Genomic DNA, 19,109 nt, shown 5'->3' on the forward strand with positions numbered 1-19,109 from the left:
GATTGACAGAAAAACCAATCTGGGCTCCCATTCCTTCCCATTTGGGAAAGGAAATCTACTATCCTTACCTGGTCTGGCCTACATGTGACTCCAGACCCATAGCAATGTGATTGATCCTTAACTGCACTCTGGGCAATTAGGGATGGTCAATAGATGCTGCCCTTAAGGCCAGTGATGCCCACATCCCATGTATGAAAGAAAATAGAAATTTGTTTTCATGAAGGTGGGGAGGATGTTGGTAATTGGGAAATGAATATTTTTTAGCACAGAGGTATCTCCAGGTCCACTGTAAATAGAGAAAATTCAAACTTTGTCTCAGGAATGTTTTCAATTTGTTGCTGTTGCTATTTCCAGAAATTTTCCCAGTTTTTCTTTTTAATCTTTCTTAACAGAATCTTTAACTACTTCACCTGTTTGTGTGAAATTACATGTAGTTTCGTTCTGTAAATGCGTGCTGACGTGAAATAAGATGAAACTCTCCAGATGTAGTGCCATACTGTTTTGGATTGATCTTGTGTCTCATTGTGCCACCCAGTTCCCCATTTTCAGCTTTTTAATTGATCTTCCTTTGAACAAACTAGGTTTGTAGCAAAAAACCAAAAGAACTGCAGATGCTGGAAATCAGAAGCAAAAACAGAAATTGCTGTAAAAATTTAGGTCTGGCAGCATCTAGGGAGAAAAATAAGAATTAACTTTTTGGGTCCTTCTTCAGAACTTGCTCCCAGACCTGCTGAGCTTTTCCAGCAATTTCTGTTTTTGTTTAGGTCCATAGCAACCGAGCCTATAATTGAATAACGTGCAATTTCACCTCATCTTACCTTGAGTCCTTTTTCCAGTTGCCTTAAATTTGCTCTTTAGTTACCAGAAACAATTTCTTCCCAAAACTCACGATATTAAATGCTTCTAGTTAAATCTTCCCTTAAACTTCTGTACTTTAAGAAGAACAATCTCAGCTTCTACAGTTTTATTTTAAACTTAGATCTCTCTAATGCCTTGATAGCCGCCTTAAAGTAAGAATTTGAAGCACTGCTCCCTGCTAATGCCAAACCATTATTTAGAGAGGTTTATTTCAGCTTTCTTGTTTTTGTACCTCTATTTGTAAAACCAATTTTTTTTTAACTGCCTTATCGACATACTATTTCACTTTTTCTAGCCAGGGCAACCTACATGCCAAAAAAGACAGGATTATTTTGTCTACTTACTGCCATTTACATTGGATTTTTGTGCAGTGTGCTCAGTGTTGAAAAATTCTTCACCAATGTATCAACATGTCCAAGTAAAGTTGTGCACAAACAAAAGCAAAATAAAATGGATGCTGGAGTAAGATCAGGATATGCTGGACATACACAGCAGGTCTAGTAACATCATTGGAGAGAGAAAAACAGTGTTTATGTTTCAGGTCAAAGACCTTTCTTTAGAAGCAGTTACTGACTATTTCCAGCATTTTGTGTCTTCTTTCAGCAGGTTGTATTGTGTTGGTCTTGAACTATATGTACAGAGCACTGTGCAAGTGTTCATTCATGTTATGATCACTAAGAATATTTGTGCCCGACTTCAACCTCTTCCACTACAATTTCAGTCAGTTGAAAAATTGTTTCCTTGCATTATTTACAGAACCGGTATAATCAAGCAAAGTTAAGTGTTCACGATCGCTCATTAAAGGTGGCAGCTGTCGTGGAAAGTCTTGAGCGAGAAATGGAACTTCTCTGCCTCACTGGAGTGGAGGATCAACTACAAGCAGATGTGAGACCAACCCTAGAGATGTTGAGAAATGCTGGAATAAAGGTCAGCATCATACAATTCTCATGAGTCACAGTTGTCAATTAAGCCGTATTGTGCTGAAAAGCCATAAAGGACATAAATGAAATGGTAAAGCTATGATCTATTAAATAAGATGCTTGTCACATTTCCCAACCCTAAGTCATCCATCCCACAACATGGACCAGCCTAATTTTATCCTACATAAACGTTGTCTATAATCCTCCTTTCTACTGGCCTACGAACACTGTTTCCCAATATTACATTTTTAATATTGTTCTCATCACAAAATCCCTCAGTTGTGTTTCCCTGCTGATTGCTGTCATCCCCCCAGTTTTATACACCTCCACACACTTTGGTGCAGATCTTTCAGCTATCTTTGCTGCACTCTGTGGAACTCCCTATCTGACCCCTGCTAGTTCTTCTCAGTCCAGCAGTAAATGACTTGTCAAAATCCATTTTTCTTTTTAAATGTACTCTTTTGGTTATCTCTCCATTACTTTTTTTTTGTCCATTTCCAATTGTGTAGGACCTTGGGATTTTTTTTTTACTGTTAAAGGTGTGTGTGCTAAGTTCTGTTATAACTACTGAGTTGCCATGTTTACTGTGGTACATCATGGGTAATATAAGCAAAGTTTTTTGGGATGAGTTAAGCTCTCTTTCACCATTTTTAATGTAAATGAGATAGACTATAATTAATTGAAATCATAATTGAAAACATCATGTGTTCTGATTTGAAGGAGGGCAAAGACTGAAGAACACTTAATGAGAGAGATTCAATAATACCTATTTGAAATTGAATTGAGTAGAGTGCATACATAATTTTACTCCAGCAAATGTCATGATCATATCTCTTCATAGATCTTAGTGTTCCATATGAGGGAGAAGTGTATAATTTCAACAAGTGGATTAATTTGTGTCTGTCTGGTGAACAAAACAGTAAATATGTGTGTTGTTTTATCCTTGTATATATTGTGTATATCCTTACAAAAGTAATATCGAATGTGATGTTAGTCACCAGAAAAGTATTTGCAAGGCATGTCCTTGATCATTTGTTCCCTCTTCATTTTGAAAAGTGTTGTATATTATGCTCGTACCACTCTTCCATATAGGTATGGCCTATTTGAATATCAGTGATCCCAGGACTGTCTGGTTGGTGACATCGTAGGTTTCAGGGGATTTAACATTTATGGTCTTCAGAATATCTGAGAATGGGTACTCTCACATTCTATTGTGAAAAATCCTTTTGGTTTCTCTCTCCACCCTTGAGAAGCACAGTTTGTTTAGAGAACTGGCCATCTTTTATTCACCACGCCATCAAATGAAGTTGTATCATACTAACTACTTGAAAGCTCCAAGGAGGATAAACCTGAAGGAGCTAACAAATGATACGTTTCACAATACATTTAAACACTTCCTTTCTGCCTAACTGTACTAATCAATATTCTTCTATCACTTACTGGAAACAGTAAAATGGACAACTGCAGCCGAGTTTGTCAAATTCAGACTGTTGAATTTCTCCAAATGTAATAGGCAATGCTCCAGAATTTCGCTTTACTCTAACTTTTTAAATCAAATTGCTGACTACACCTCTTGAGTTAAAATTGTTTCTTGGAACACTTGTCTCTTTTCAGCTTTATCACCACGTTTGCATTTTATGGGAGCTATGCTTTGCGTTTTCTTCCAGATATGGATGTTGACCGGAGATAAACTGGAAACGGCTACTTGTATTGCAAAAAGCTCTCATTTGGTGTCTCGAAATCAGGACGTTCACATCTTTCGCCCTGTAAGTATAACTGACAAAACTTGAGTTTTTCAAATGATCTGGAAAGTTTTTTTTTGAATTTTATAGACAAATATTTTTCCCTATTTGAAGCAACAGACATCTTTTGCAAACTGCTGTAAAGTACTTGGTGTGGAAGAAACGTTTCAATAAGAAGGATGCAGCTGAGATTGTTTCAACAGCACATGTAACTGAGAAATGACTGAATTTTATTGAACATAGACATTTTATTTGCTAATGCAGTGAAATCTATCCAAGTAAATAGGCCAGTTAAGTAAGTAGTCCATTCAATGAAAAGCACCTCTGCACAAATCTCATCCTTGTGACTCTCCATGTTTCCAGAGGATGCAAGTGTATTCATTTGTTTGCCTTCCACAGCAGAATTATAAACCGCCGTGTCACACTTTGAAAGTACAGATAGTATATTTTAGATGTGTAATCTGTCAGCTGTGATTCTTTTTAAAGTTCTTGTACTACCCTTGCCATTCAGACTCATGAACCCGACTACAGCTCAACTGATCTAGTCAAGCACACAGTCATTCATGTATGTCATACTGTTGGTTTGGCCATAACCCACAGCAAACCTTCTCTCACTTTGGGTTGTTTGTGTTTGGCAAATGGAAAACTGGACCTTAATGCTCAATCACATTGAACTACTGGCTGAAATTCTAAATGGTGTGAGCAATAAATTATGCTAGAAATTCCCTATAGTGCAATCAATCTCAGGACCAAATCTCTGCAAGTAGTATTGTTAACACAATCTCCATAGCTATCCTTCAATTGCAAATTTGCAAACATTGACATATTTAGCATAAAACTTTCACTGAAATGCACCCTGCAAGTAACAAAATAGCACAAGTATATTAAAAAGCATCAAACTGTTTAATGCTAAAATGAATCTTTGCAGATACATTTTTTAAGAAACTAATTAATTTAACTTTCAATACTTTAACCTTTGTTTTAAAGAAGTTTAACTGATGGAATAAGTCTAGTTTCCAAAAAGGCGTTGACACAATTTCCAGTGCAATTAATCTCTAAAATTTATTTTTTTATATTGTACTGATACATATTTCTCAGTTGAAGCTTAAACATTAAATTATTATTTATGTGCAGTTTGCCTCATTAAAATATATTTAACTTCAGTTTTGAAAACATTGTACAAGGAAAGAAACTGGCAATGAATATTGGGGTGATTTTGGTTTAAAAATATAGAGCAGTGACTAGGTAATGTCACCCAGAGAGAAGCTGACGGCTTACATCTCAGCAAGAACTGAATGATTCAGCAAGTGATTCTTGATCATGAGCAATAGTAAGAAGTGACTGAGCAGGATTCTGGGAGAAGTCACTTTGCTGATTGCAACTAACAAGGACATCGCATAGCACCTGGTGCTCAGCAGGAGGAAGTGTGCCCAAAAGAGGGTGGTCGTGAAACATGGGAGAAAATTTTCCTTCCCCATGGCAGCAGACAAAAACAAGGCAAGTTGTAGTGACAGCAGCCATTTTGGAGAGGGGCTAGAAGATCAAAATGCTGCCGTTGAGGTCAAAGTGCAGGCTTTCGAGTGTGTTGGGCTTCTCTGAGGAGGGTGAGCAGCATTCAAGTACAACAAGTCAAGGTCTTTTCTTTTCTTTTAATCTACCAGTAAGTAGAGGGGTGGTACTGACAGTTAGTGGAGTGGTATGTACCTCTTGTGAGATTGGGAGATCAGGGAGAAGTCTAATGTTCCTGACCCACCCAGACTGCGTGGATCGGTCGGAGCAGCAGATCGACTCATTGAGGAGCATACAGGAGGCAGAAGGTTTTAAGATAGGAGTTTCAGAGATAAGGTCACAGCAGTCGATCAGCCAGATAAGTGACCACCAGGAGTGGTGGCCAGAGTGTGCAGGAGTTGCCTGTGGCTATTCTTCAGTCAAACAAGTATACTGTTTGGATATTGTTCAGGGTGTGTATGTGTAGATAGAGGGGGTGGGGATTGTGGTGGTGGTGGTAGCGGCCTCTCATTGGAAAGAAACGGCAGCAGCCACATTATTAGCCTTGTTTTACAGCCGGGAGGGTCGAAGTGTGGGTGAGTGGTAGTGATAGGGCACTGTATAGTCAGGGGCACAGATAGGTATTTCTGTGGCCATGAACGAGATTCCAGGATGGTCCCTGGTCCCAAGATCAAGGATGTCTCTCAGTGGGCACAGGACATTCTGAAAGGGGAGGGTGACAGCCAAAGGTTGTGGTCCATATTGGTGGTAATGACATAGGCAGGAAGAGAGATGAGGCCCTGCAAAGGAAATTTAGGGAGGTAAGTAGAAAGTTGAAAAGCAGGACCTCTAGGGTTGTAATCTCAGGACTACTCCCTGTGCCACATGCTAGTGAGGCTAGAAATTAGAAGATAATATAGTTGAATGTGTGGCCAAAGAGCTGATATAGGAGGGAAGGCTTCAGATATCTGGATAATTGGAATATCCAAGGCGGAAGGGACCTGTACAAGAAAGAGCAGGTTGCGCCTAAACTGGAGGGCCACAAATATCCTTGCATGGACGTTTGCTAGTACCGCACAGGAGGATTTAAACTAGTGTGGGGTTTGGGAACCAGAGCGGTATGTCAGCATGTGGAGTAAAAGAGGAGATGGTAGAGATTAGGTCAAGTTAGTCTAATAGGAAGGACAGATAGGGCCAAGTTAATGAACATGGTGGGACTGGCAGTCTAAAGTCTGTATAATAGAGCAAGTAAAACAATTAGGGTGGATGAATTAGAGCCTGGATTAATACATGGAACTTGGTGTTGTAAACATTACAGAAGCTTGGTTGAGAAAAGGGCAGGACTGGCTGCTCAATGTTCCAGGGTTTAGATGTTTCAGGCATGATAAAGAGGGTGGGGAAGTTGCATTACCATTTAGGGATCATGTAACAGATGCACTAAGAGAGGACATCTGGGAGGGCTCATCCAGCAAGACCAAATGGAAGAACTCAGGAATAAGGAAGGTGCAATCACTGTGATGGTGTTATTACTATAGGCCTCCCAATAGTCAGCAGGCAATAGAGGAACAGTTATGTAGGCAGGTCATGGAAAGATATAACTACAACAGGATTGTTGTAGTGGTGATTTCGACTTTCCCACTATTGACTGGGACTCCCTTAATGCCAAGGTGTTGGATGGGGCAGAATTTGTTAGGTACATCCGGAAGGGTTAGATAGTTGAACTAGGAAACGGGCCATACTAGACCTTGTATTGAAGAATGAGCCTTGGCCAGGTGGTTGAAGTTTCAGTGGGGGAGCATTTTGAGAATAGTGATCGTAATTCCAAAAGTTTTAAGATCCTATGGATAAGGGTTAAACTGGTCCTTGGGTGAAAATGTTAAATTGGGGGAAGGGTAATTACAACAATATTAGACAAGACTGGAGAAATTAGACTGGGGGAGGCTGTCTAAGGAACAATCCACATCTGACGTGGGAATATTTTGAAGGCCAGCTGATCAGAGTTCAGGATCAGCATGTTTTTGTGAGGATGAAAGATAAGGATGGGAAGATTCGGTGACTTTGGATGACAAGAGATATTGAAAGTGTAGTCAAAAAGGGGAAAAAAAAAGCGTGAATAAGGTTTCAGAAAAAAAAAAATCAGACAAGCCCCTTGAGGAATATTAAGGAAGCAGGAAAGAACTTAAACAAGGAATTAAGAGACCTAAAATGGGCTATGAAATATCCTTGGAAAGCAGAATTAAGGTGAATCCCAAGGCATTTGTATATTTAGGTGCAAGAGGGTAGCTGGGAAAAGGGTAGGCCCCCTCAAGGACAAAGGATGGAATTTATATGTAAAGCCCAAGAAAATAGGTGAGGTTCTTAATGAATACTCTGCATCAATAATCACCAAGGAAAAGGACATGGATCATGGTAAGGTTAGGAAACAGAATATCAGTAATCCAGGGCATATCAATATTAAGGAGGAGAAGTATTGGGTGGCTTGAAAAGCATTAAAGATAGATAAGTCCCCAAACCTGATGGGTTCTATTCCAGGATATTGAGGGAGGCAAGGGAGGAGACTGCTGGGTTCTTGACAGAGATCTTTGCCTGTGGCTAAGGAGGATACAAGGTCCCAGAAGACTGGAGAATAGCCAGTGTTGTTCCTTTTGTTTAACAAGGACAACAGGGATAATCCAGGAAGTTATATGCCAGTGAGCCTTACACCAGTGGGACATACCAAGGGAAATTATTACAGATGACTCTTAGGGGCAAGATTTACTCACATTTGAAAAAGGATGGACTTAATAGGGATAGCATGGCTTTGTGTGGGGTTGTCATCCATTATAAATTTGAATTTTTTTTGAGGAAGCGACAAAGATGATTTTTGGGGGCAGGACATGGATGTAGTCTGTAATGACTTTAGTTAAGCATTTGACAAGGTCCCTCATGATAGGCTGGTGCATAAGATTGAGGTATCAACGATCCACAGTGGGTTGGTAATTTGGATTAAGATTGGCCTAGTCATAGAAGACGGAGGGGTAGTTGTGGAAGGGTGATTTTCTGACTGGAGATCTGTGACCAGTGGTTTTCTGCAAGGGTCAGTGCTGAGACCTCTGCTGTTTGTCAGGTATAAATGATTTGGATAAAAATGTCTGGTTAGACAACGTGAAAATTGGTGGAGTTGTAGATAGTGAGGAAGGTTGTCAAAGGATACAATAGAACGTAGATCAGTTGGAAAGTTGGACAGAGAAATGAAAGATGGAGTTTAATCCAGTCAACTGTGAGGTAATATATTTTGGAAGATCAAATGCAAGCGGAAAGTACTTAGTAAATGGCAGAACCCTTAGGAACTTTAATGTACAGAGGGATCTTGGGGTCAAAGTCCATAGTTCCCTGAAAGTGGCAGGGATAAGGTGGGTAAGAAGACTTACGGGTTGCTTGTCTTCATCAGTCAGAGCATTGAATATAGAAGTTGACCATCATGTTGCAGCTGTATGAAACTTTGTTTAGGCCATATTTGGAGAATTGTGTGCAGTTCCAGTCACCACACTACAGGAAGGATGCAGAGGCTTTGGGAAAGGTGCAAAAGAGGTTTATCAGAATGCTGCCTGGATTGGAGTGCATTAGCTATCAGGAGATTGGACAAATTTGTGTTGTTTTCACTAGAGCTTTGGAGGCTGAGGGGCAACCTGATAGAAATGTTTAAAATTATGAGAGGCATGTATAAGGTGACTAGTCGGAGTCTTTTCTCCTAGGCATGAAATGTCAAATAATAGGGGAAATAGGGTTAAGATGAAAAGGGACAAGTTCAAAGGAGATGTACAGGCTGTTTTTTTTGTAAGAGAGTAGTGGGTGCCTGGAACATGCTGCCAGGGGAGATAGTAAAAGCGGATATGATAGCAAAGGTTAAGATGCATTTGTGCAGATTCATAGACAGGGAATGGAGGGATAATAGATTATGTACTGGCAGATGGGATTATCTTAGAATGCGTCATGGTCAGCACAGACATGTAGGCCAATGGGCCTGTTCCTGTGCTGTACTGTTCTTTGTTCTATTAGTAGGGTAATCAAGAGTTACAGGAAAAGGTCAGGCAGGAAAGTGGACGTGAGGAATGTCAGATTAATCATCATCGTATTGAACAGCAGAGCAGGCTCAAGGGGCTGAGTACCCTACTTGTGTTCCTTTTTTATGGTCTTGCTGTCTTGTGGTCTTAAGTAAATGTTTCCAGCAAGGAAGGGGAGATGAAAGTTTTTGTCGAGTGCAGAAGGGAAAACCAATATTGGTACATCAATTAAAAAAAATGTAATGCAGGACATCATGAAAATCTTCTATCCAGTAGAGGGTAGTATTGAGTTAGCTGCTAAACGACTAGAGAAAACGCACAGGGACAATGGTTAAGTCTGAAGGTGAAGATATTTTCTAATCAACTTAGAGATGTTATTTCATACCTCTATAACTGATGGAATTTGAAGCTGAGCCTCCTGGCTCACAGTTAGAGACACTATTTACTGCATCTGAATGCTTATTTAATGCCCTTAACAAACTTATATTACAGAAGTGGCAACTAAAAATAACTTCATTTGAGGAAATAACATTTTCTGCTACACTATCATCTACTTAAACTAAATGAAACAAGGTTAGATTATTGAAATTCCTTGCACCGGCAAAAACATTCACTCAAGATTACTTAAAAATCCATGGCATTCAATGATGATAATGATTTACTTACATGTGATATCATAATTTCTGTCGTTATATTTGTCAATATTAACTTTTAAATGCTAGATTTGCCCTTCTGGCCAGGATAAATTGCATTGTTGCTTTGTTATGTACTGACGTTACTTCATCTTTACAGAGTATATCAATGAGAGGTTTGTCTTTGTAGGTAATGAATCGTGGTGAAGCTCATTTGGAGCTGAATGCTTTCAGACGGAAACATGACTGTACACTGGTTATATCAGGAGATTCTTTAGAGGTAAAGGTTTACAAATTTCCAAGGAATGTCATGTAAGGATGATATTGGAACACTGGCATACAGTTGCGGCAATGAACTTCAATTTTTAAACTCCTCCTACTGAATAACACTTAGATAACTTTAATTATATTTAGATTGTCTTTTTGCAGAAAGGTCTATGTTTGGAGAGCAAATTCTGGACTTCTGAGAATTCCTGATTTTAATTGTTCCTCCATTGCTGACCATGGCCTCAGCTTTCATTATCTGAAGCTTTGGAATGCCCCTCTCCACACTTTTCCAACTGTCTACCACCATTTACACTTTTAAGACTTTCCTTAAAGTCTACCTCTTTGATAAAGCTTTTGGCTATCTTGCCTAATATCACTTACCATGCTTTGGTGTCAGGTTTTGCCCCATAATGTTCCCATGAAGCAGTTTGGGACCTTTTATACAGTGTTATTAGCATAATAAATGCAAGTTGCTGTTACAGTATATAGAATAATCAGTTTTGTTTAAATATCTTTGTGGCTCTTACATTCGGGCAGTTCCATCAGATAGAGGCATAGAGATATACGGCACAGGAACAGACCCTTCAGTCCAACTCGTCCATGCCAGATGGCCTAAATAAATTTAGTTCCATTTGCCAGCATTTGGCCCATATCCCTCTAAACCTTTCCTATTCATATACCCATCCAGATGCCTTTTTAATGTTGTAATTGTACCAGCCTCCACCACTTCCTCTGGTAGTTCATTCCATACACACACCAACTTTTGCATGAAAATGTTGCCCCTTCGGTCCCTTTTAAATCTTTCCCCTCTCAGTTTAAACCTATCCCTTTAGTTTGGAGCCCTCTACCCGGAGGGAGGGGGGGAGAAACCTTGTCTATTTACCCTATCTATGCCCCTCGTAACCTTATAAACCTCTATAAGGTCAGCCATCAGCCTCCGACACTCCAGGAAAAATAACCCCAGTCTATTCAGCCTCTCCCTATAGCTCAAACCCTCCAACCCTGGCAACATCCTTGTAAGTCTTTTCTGAACCCTTTCCAGTTTCACAGCATTCTTCCTATTGGAGGGAGACCAGAATTGCACATAATATTCCAATAGTGGCCTAACCAAAGCCCTGCACAGCCGAAACATAACCTCCCAACTCCCTTTACTCAATGCACTGACCAATAAGGGCAAGTATACCAAACGGCTTCTTCGCTATCCTATCTACCTGTGACTCCACTTTCAAGGAGCTATGAACCTGCACTTCAAGCTCTCTTCGTTCAGCAACACTCCCCCAGGACCTTACCATTAAGTGTATAAGTCCTGGCCTGATTTGCCTTTCGAAAATGCAGCACCTCACATTTATCTAAGTTAAACTCCATCTGCCACTCCTCAGCCCGTTGTCCCACCTGATCAATATCCTGTTGTACTCTGAGGTAGCCTCCTTTGCTGTCCGCTACACTTCCAATTTTGGTGTCATCTGCAGACTTAATAATCATACCACCTATGTTCACATCATTTGATATTGAATTTTGCATTACTTTCAGTGTTTTCAATTTCAGTTCTTCTAGTTCTAAAAGTTATACTCTGCCTGATTGTTTTGGGATGGCTTTAAACTATTTCAGATCATCTTGTGTGGTGTTGTTTTGTGTTTTCTTTATTTTCTTTTTTTTCCCCTCTTTCTCTGTTGAATTCTTAATGAAAGTGTAAATTAGAGTTCAGGCTGAGGCCACTTTAGATAGTTGAATGTGTGATATCAGGGTTACACAGAACCGTATGATTAAGATTCATTGGAACAGTTAAATGAGAAAACAGAATTCTAGATGACTTTTATTAATCAAATGTTTAATTCAGAGACTATTCTTTAATTTGAAAGGGTCAACTCCTGTGGTCCTGACTCTGTACAGGTTAAGATCTGTAACAAGGGAAATGTAGCTTTCTCACAAAGAAAATAGCCAACAACCTTTCTATAAATTGCTAAATCCATCCTGCAAGACAACAGCAACTTGTATTTATGTAATACTTGTAACATAGCTAAGGAACATTATTTGCCCAAATTTGATCCCATGCCACATAACAGGATTTAAGACAAATGTTCAAAGACTTACTCAAAAAGGTTGGTTTTAGAACATGTTTTAAAGGACCCAGAGGTTTGGGGATAGCATTTTTCCATAGTTTTGCGCATAGACAGCTGAAGATGTGACTGCCAATGGAGGGGTGAAAGAATTCAGAGATATCCAAGAGTCAGGAATTGGTATAACACCGTTTCCACAGTGTTTTACGACTGGAAAAGATTACATTGATAGGGAGTAACAGTGCCACAATCTTGTTGTGGCTTTGTTCTTAAAAACACATCACTTCAATACCATTGAAACAACTGATTTAAAGTTGTTGTGCTAGAGGTATCAATAAACTTAAATAGATTGTTAAATGACAATTGTTATAAAGATATTCCTGATGATTGTAGAGTTATTAGATTGTATTGATTGTTTAGAGACCTGCAGAGCTTGATAAAGAAAATCAACTTCTAAATAAGTAGTAGCCCCATTCAAAGTGCATCATTAAGATGACACCAGTATACTAGGAGTGAATTGTTAGTACTCTATAAATCTAAATTCATAGATTTAATGACAGGAGAGATGCTCATGAAACATGGGTGAGATGTTTTCTGTTTCTCCTGTCCCCGCAACGTACATTGGAAAAAACCTTTCTTATTCTAGATTAGAAATATTGTGTAATCAAAATAAGCATAAAGCTGCAACTAAGAAAGCATCATCTTGAAAAGCAGTTCATTTTTGAAATGTCTTTCAGAAATAGCTAACTGCTATTAGGAGTGAAGTTCAATTACATTTCAGCTTCTTGGACCACAAAGTATTGAATGAGAAACTAGCTAAACATGTGAAGTTGAAATGAATCAAAGGGCGTTTTGATAGGGTTAAAAACAGTTAAGTAGGAGGAAAACAATAAAGAGGGAAAAAATGGAAGGCAAAAATATCAGGTAATATTAAAAACAGAGCTTTATTAAATATATAAAATAAGAGGAGCCAACGATGAACATAGGTCACTAAGAGAAGACGACTGGGGAAATAATAGGGAGCTAGAGAATGGCAAAGGAGTTGAATAAATATTTTGCATCAATCTTCATGCTAGAGGACACTACTAGCATTTCAAAAATACTAATGAGGCTAAAGGCCAATAAGTGCCCTTTGACCTGATAGGTTGCACTCTAGGATATTAAAGGATGTAGCTACAGAGGTAGTGGGGCAATCTTATTCAAAAGGGGTCAAAAAAGCTATTGGCCTGTTACATTTATATCTGCCACTGGGCACATACTTGAGTCCATTATAAAGTATATAACAGCAGAGCACTTAAAAGTACAAAATATAATCAAGCAAAGTCAGCATGGCTTCATGAAGGGAAAGTCATACCCAATTGATTTACTCAAATTCTTTGAGGAGGTAACAAGCATAATAGATAAAGAGAAGCAGTTTATATGAGGTATTTGAATTTCCAAGTAACTTTGATAAGTTACTACACACAAGTCTAATTAAGGTAAAAACCCATCATTTTAGGGTAGTATATTGGTATAGATAGGGAATTGGCAAATTAATGGAGTTGAGAGAAAAGGAACGTACTCAGCATGGCAGTTGTAACTTGTGGAATGCCACAAGGAACAGTGCTGGGGCAACAGTCATTTACAATATATATTAATGACTTGGATGACAGAAATGAAAGCACTATTTCAAAGTTTTCATATACATAAAAATAGGTGAGAGGGAGTTGAGAGTTGCCATGTATGAATCACAAAAGGCTAACACCTAGTTCGATAAGTAATAGGGAAGGCAAATGGAATGTTGGCCTTTATTTCAAAGCAATGTAGCATAAAAGTAGGGCGATAGTCTTAACACAATACGAGGCATTAGTCAGACCACAGCTGGAATACTGTGAACAGTTTGGTTTCCTTTATCTAAGGAAAGACATTCTGGCATTGGAGGCAGTCCAGAAAAGGCTTACTATGTTGATTCCGGATACGGAGAGATTTTCTTTTAGATTTTCTTGTGAGCGGCACGGTGGCACAGTGGTCAGCACTGCTGCCTCACAGCACCAGGGACGCGGGTTCGATTCCAGCCTTGGGCGACTGTCTGTGTGAAGTTTGCACATTCTCCCCGTGTCTGCATGGGTTTCCTCTGGGTGCTCCAGTTTCCTCCCACAGTCCAAAGATGTGCAGGTTAGGTGGATTGGCCATGCTAAATTGCCCGTAGTGTTCAGGGAGGTGTAGATTAGGTGGGTTATAGGGGGATGGGTCTGGGTGGGATGTTCTGAGGTTCGGTGTGGACTTGTTGGGCCAAAGGGCCTGTTTCCACACTGTAGGGATTCTATGATTCTAAAACATTGAGTAGGTTGGGCTTGTACTCATTTTAGAGTTTAGAAGAATAAGAAGGAAAACCTTATTTAAATATGTAAGATTCTCAGGGGACTTGACAGGTACATGTGAAAAGGTTGTTTTCCCCTTGTGTGAGAATCTAGCAACAGAGGGCATATTCTCAGAATAAAGTGTCACCCATTTAAGACAGATGGAGGAATTTCTTCTGAGGGTAGTGAATCTGTGGAATTCTTTACTGCAGAAGGCTATCACGGCTGAGTCATGGGTATTCAGGGCTGAGATAAACAGACTTCTAATCAGTAAGGAGATCAAGGATTACCGGAGTTGGGCAGGAAAGTGGAGTGGAGGATTATCAGATCAGACATAATCTCGTTGGTGGAACAGACTTGACAGAGCAAATGGCCTACTTCTACTCCTACATCTTATGGTCTTTTTTTTTTAAATTCACTTCTGGTGCGTGGGTGTAGCTGCCTGGCCAGAAATTATTCCCCATCTCTACTTTCCCATGATGGTGTAAGCTGTCTTCTTGAACTGCTGCAGTTCATGTGCTGTAGGTAGACTCTCAATGCTATTAGGGATGGAATTCCAGGATTTTGATCCAGTGATGGTGACAAAATGGCAATGGTGAGAACTTGCAGGTGGTGGTATTCCCATGAATCTGCTGCCCATCAGCTCTTCCATCGTTAAGAATGGAGGCATTAGTAGAGCTGCCTCCTCCAGTGAGTTGTTTAATTGTTCACCACCATTCATGACTGTAATCCATTGTTTGTGGGATTGCTTGGTTCTGTCACTTGCTGCTTATGCTGTTTGACACACAAGTATTCCTGTTAGGTAACTTCACAAGGTTGACGCCTCAGTTTTAGGTAATCCTGGTGCTGCTACTGTTATGCCTTCCTGCACTCTCCATTGAACTAGTGTTGATACCCCAGTCCTTCTTGATGAAAATGGTCATGATCTTGGAAGGTGCTGTCTAAGGATCCTGGTGAATTTCTGCAGTGCATCTTGTAGAGAGTACACGCTGCTGCTACTGAGCATTGGTGGTGGAAGAAATGGTTGCTTGTGGATGTGGTGCTAATCAAACCAACTGCTTTGTCTTGAATTATGTCTAGCTGCTTGAGTGTTGTCAAATGGAGAATATTCCATCACACTCCTGACTTGTGCCTTGTAAATGGTAGACAGGCTTTGGGGAGTCAGGAAGTGAGCTACTGATTGCAGTATTCCTTGCTTCTAACCTGTTCTGGTAGCCATTATATTTATATAGCGAATCCAGTTGATTTTCTGGTCAATTGTAAAGCCAGGATGTTGATAGTGGGACATTCAGTGATCATAACACCATTGAAAGTCAAGGGGTGGTGGTTAGATCTTCACTTATTGGAAATGATCATTGTCTGACATTTGTGTGGAACGAATATTACTTGCCACTGATCAGCCCAAGCCTGATGTTGTCCAGATCTTGTTGCATTTGAGCATGGACTGTTTCAGTACCTGAGGAGTCACAAGTGGTGCTGAATATTGTGCAATCATCAGCAAACATCCCCACTTCTGACCTTATGATGGAGGGAGGACATTACCCTGAGGAACTCCTGCAGAAATGTCCTGAAGCCAAGATGACTGACTTCCAACAACTGCAACCATCTGCCTATGTGCCAGATATGAATCCAACAGTGGAGAGTTTGCCCCGATTCTCATTGATTCCAGTTTTGTTTGGGCTCCTTGGAATCAGTTGAATGCAACCTTGATGCCAAGAGCTGTGACTCTCTCCTTACCTCTGGAATTCAGCTCATTTTTCCAAATTTGAACCGAGGCTATAATGAGCTGAGTAACCCTGGCAGAACCGAAACTGGGCATCACTGAGCAGGTTATTGCTGAGCAGGTGCTGCTTGATAGCACTGTTGATGATGACTTCCTATCACTTTTCAGATGATCGAGAGTAATCTGATAGGGCGGGTAGAATTTGTCTTGCCTTCTGTGTACAGGATGTACCTGGACAATTTTCCACATTGTCAGATAGATGCCAATGTTGTAACTGTATTGGAACAGGTTGGCTAAGGTTGCAGCAGGTTCTGGAGCACACATGCTCAGAATTTGCCGGAATGCAGTCAACATCCATTGTGTTTGCAGTGTACAATGCCTCCAGTTGTTTTTGATTCACTCCACAAGATATCAAATTGGCTGAAGACCAGCATCTGTGATGCTGAGGACCACTGGAGGAGCCAGAATGGATCACCCACTCCTTACTTCTGGCTGAAAACTGCTGCGAATGCTTCGGTCTTATCTTTTGCATTGATGTTTTGGGCTCTTAAGGATGGGGATATTTGTGGAACTGTCTCTTTTAGTGAAGGGTTTAATTGGCCACCACCATTCAAGATATCGCTCAGCTCTATCACTTGCTGCTTACACTGTTTGGCAGAAAGTAGTCCTGTTTCATAGGTTCTCCAGGTTGATACATCAGTTTTAGGTATGCCTGGTGCTGCTCCTGATACGTCCTTCTGCACTCTCCATTGAACCAGTATTGATCCCTGGGCATGATGGTAATGATTGGAGGATATGCCAAATTATGAAGTTGCAGATTGTGCTGGAGTACAATTCTGTTGCTGTTTATGGCCCACAGTGTCTCTTGGATGCCCGGTCTTGAGTTGCTCGATCTGTTCACAGTCTGTCCCATTTAGCGTGGTGATAGTGCCACACAAGACAATGGAGGATATTCTCAATGGGAAGTCAGGACTTCATTTCCATAAGGACAGTGTGGTGGTACCTCTTAGCAATACGCATACACTGCAGGAGGCAGATTAGTAAGGATGAGATCAGGTATGTTTCTTGCTGGTTGCCTCACCACCTGCTGCAGATCTTTGCCCATGTTTAACCTGAAGCCATGAGACTTCATGGGGTCCAGAGTCAATGTTGAGTACTCCCAGGGCAGCTCCCGCCTGACTGTATACCCTGGACATATCCAATTATGGTGTTGTCTGAGACATTGTTTGTAACGTGTAATTCTGTGAATACGTCTGTGTCAGACTGTTACTTGACGAGTCCCAACAGTCCTTGACTGTTGTTTGCGAGACAGTTTTCCCAATGTTGGCACTAGCCCCGAGATAAGGAGAACTTTTCAGGGTTGACAGGCTTTTTTGGAATTATTGGTTCCAATGTCAGATGGTCCATTTCTTTGTTGAGACTTTGTAGCAACTAATACAACTGAGTGGCTTGCGAGGCCATTTCAGAGAACAGTTAAAAGTCAACCACTTTGCGGTGTGTCTGGAATCGTGTAGGCCAGACCAGGTGAGAGTGACAGATTTCATCCTTTTACTGAACCATATGGGTTTTCAGACAATCATGGTCATTGGATTCTTAATTCCAGATATTTTATTGAGTTAAAATTCCATCGCCTGCTGTGGCAGGATATGAAATCTGTTCCGCAGGAAGTTAGTGAGTCTCTGGATTAATAGTCTAATGATAATACCGATGATCCATCACCTCCCCTTCGTCTTACATGAAGTATAAACACTAATTTAGACCAGTTGCTTTTAATGGTCCATTTCTATGTGGGTGGGGGGGGAATGTTCCATATTTATCACTCGTTAGAACTGGTAACATGAAATTTACTATTTTCAACTAATAATATTTCACACATTGGACTATACTTGATTGTGTAGTTTACACTGATCTATATCAGTTGTAAACTTTTTCAAAATCATAAACCAATTCACAGACATTGAAATGCTAACTCTCAACACTCAGGCAGCCTACTCTATAGTATATAATGTTCACAGGCTTGTGAATCAGCAAACATACTTCTGTCATGTCCCACAATTTAGGTTTAAAAATATAGGAAGTACAAATAGCAACAAAGAGGAACCATTCAGCATGGAGCCTTCTCAACCATTCAAAGTGATCATGCCTGATCTTCTGTTTCACTACCGTACTCCTATTCACTCCCAATGCACCTTGATATCTTTAGCCTCTAGAAATCTATTCATTTCTTTCTTACACATATCAGTGGCTTGGCCTCCACAGCTTTCTGTGGTAGAAAATTCCACAGGTTCACCACCCCATGAAAAGAATTTTTTTTTAGTTTCAGTCTGAAATTGCCTACCTGATATCCTGAGTCCATGCCCCCTTGTTATAGACACTACCACCACATCACCACTGCATCACTAAGTTTGCCTATGACGTAAAAATAGGTGTGCTGGAAAAATTGAAGCTCAATATCGCGAATAAAATTGTCAAGAAATATTGCTGGTGTATGCTTATTATATTTATGAAAAAGCTGTAATTTATAAGGTGTTTACATTGTCCTTGAGTGTTGCTTCATTTGTATCTTATAGGTTTGTCTGAAATATTACGAGCATGAATTTGTTGAACTTGCATGCCAGTGTCCAGCTGTCGTCTGCTGTCGATGTTCTCCAACACAGAAGGCTCAAATTGTGAAGCTGTTGCAACAACATACAGGCAAACGCACATGTGCAATGGGTAAGCAGAAATCTGTCTTCACACTGTACCTTTAAAACGTGAACCAGCTGTGCAAATTCATGACTTCATCCCTCTGTGTGAGAGCTGGTAACTGTAAAAAAAAAAAAAAACAGTTCATCAAAACTCTGCTTACCTTCTGGTTAGGAATTGCTTATTTGCTGTGGAGTTATTATATTTGTTTCTTACTCATTGATGAGAAGTATCAAATAGTGCTGTAAGGCTGGCAGCCTGCACCAATCGTGTCCCATTCAGCCACATAGGATGTCAAAATCAACATTTTAACCTTTGGAGGACTGGGACCATGAACATGGGAGGTTTGTGTTTA

General features: G+C 40.1%; 1 protein-coding gene across 1 annotated transcript in view; it reads left to right on the top strand.

The window, feature by feature from the left end:
• atp9b (ATPase phospholipid transporting 9B) overlaps positions 1-19,109 on the top strand; it is a 262,556-nt gene that overhangs the window by 222,745 nt on the left and 20,702 nt on the right. The window contains exons 18-21 of the mRNA XM_048595728.1: positions 1,615-1,785; positions 3,446-3,544; positions 9,874-9,963; positions 18,640-18,784. Of these exons, the coding sequence (XP_048451685.1) occupies positions 1,615-1,785; positions 3,446-3,544; positions 9,874-9,963; positions 18,640-18,784 (505 nt within the window). The remainder of the gene's footprint in view (positions 1-1,614; positions 1,786-3,445; positions 3,545-9,873; positions 9,964-18,639; positions 18,785-19,109) is intronic.

Source organism: Rhincodon typus, chromosome 4, assembly GCF_021869965.1.
Source record: "Rhincodon typus isolate 14 chromosome 4, sRhiTyp1.1, whole genome shotgun sequence".
NCBI classification, from domain to species: Eukaryota; Metazoa; Chordata; class Chondrichthyes; order Orectolobiformes; family Rhincodontidae; genus Rhincodon; species Rhincodon typus.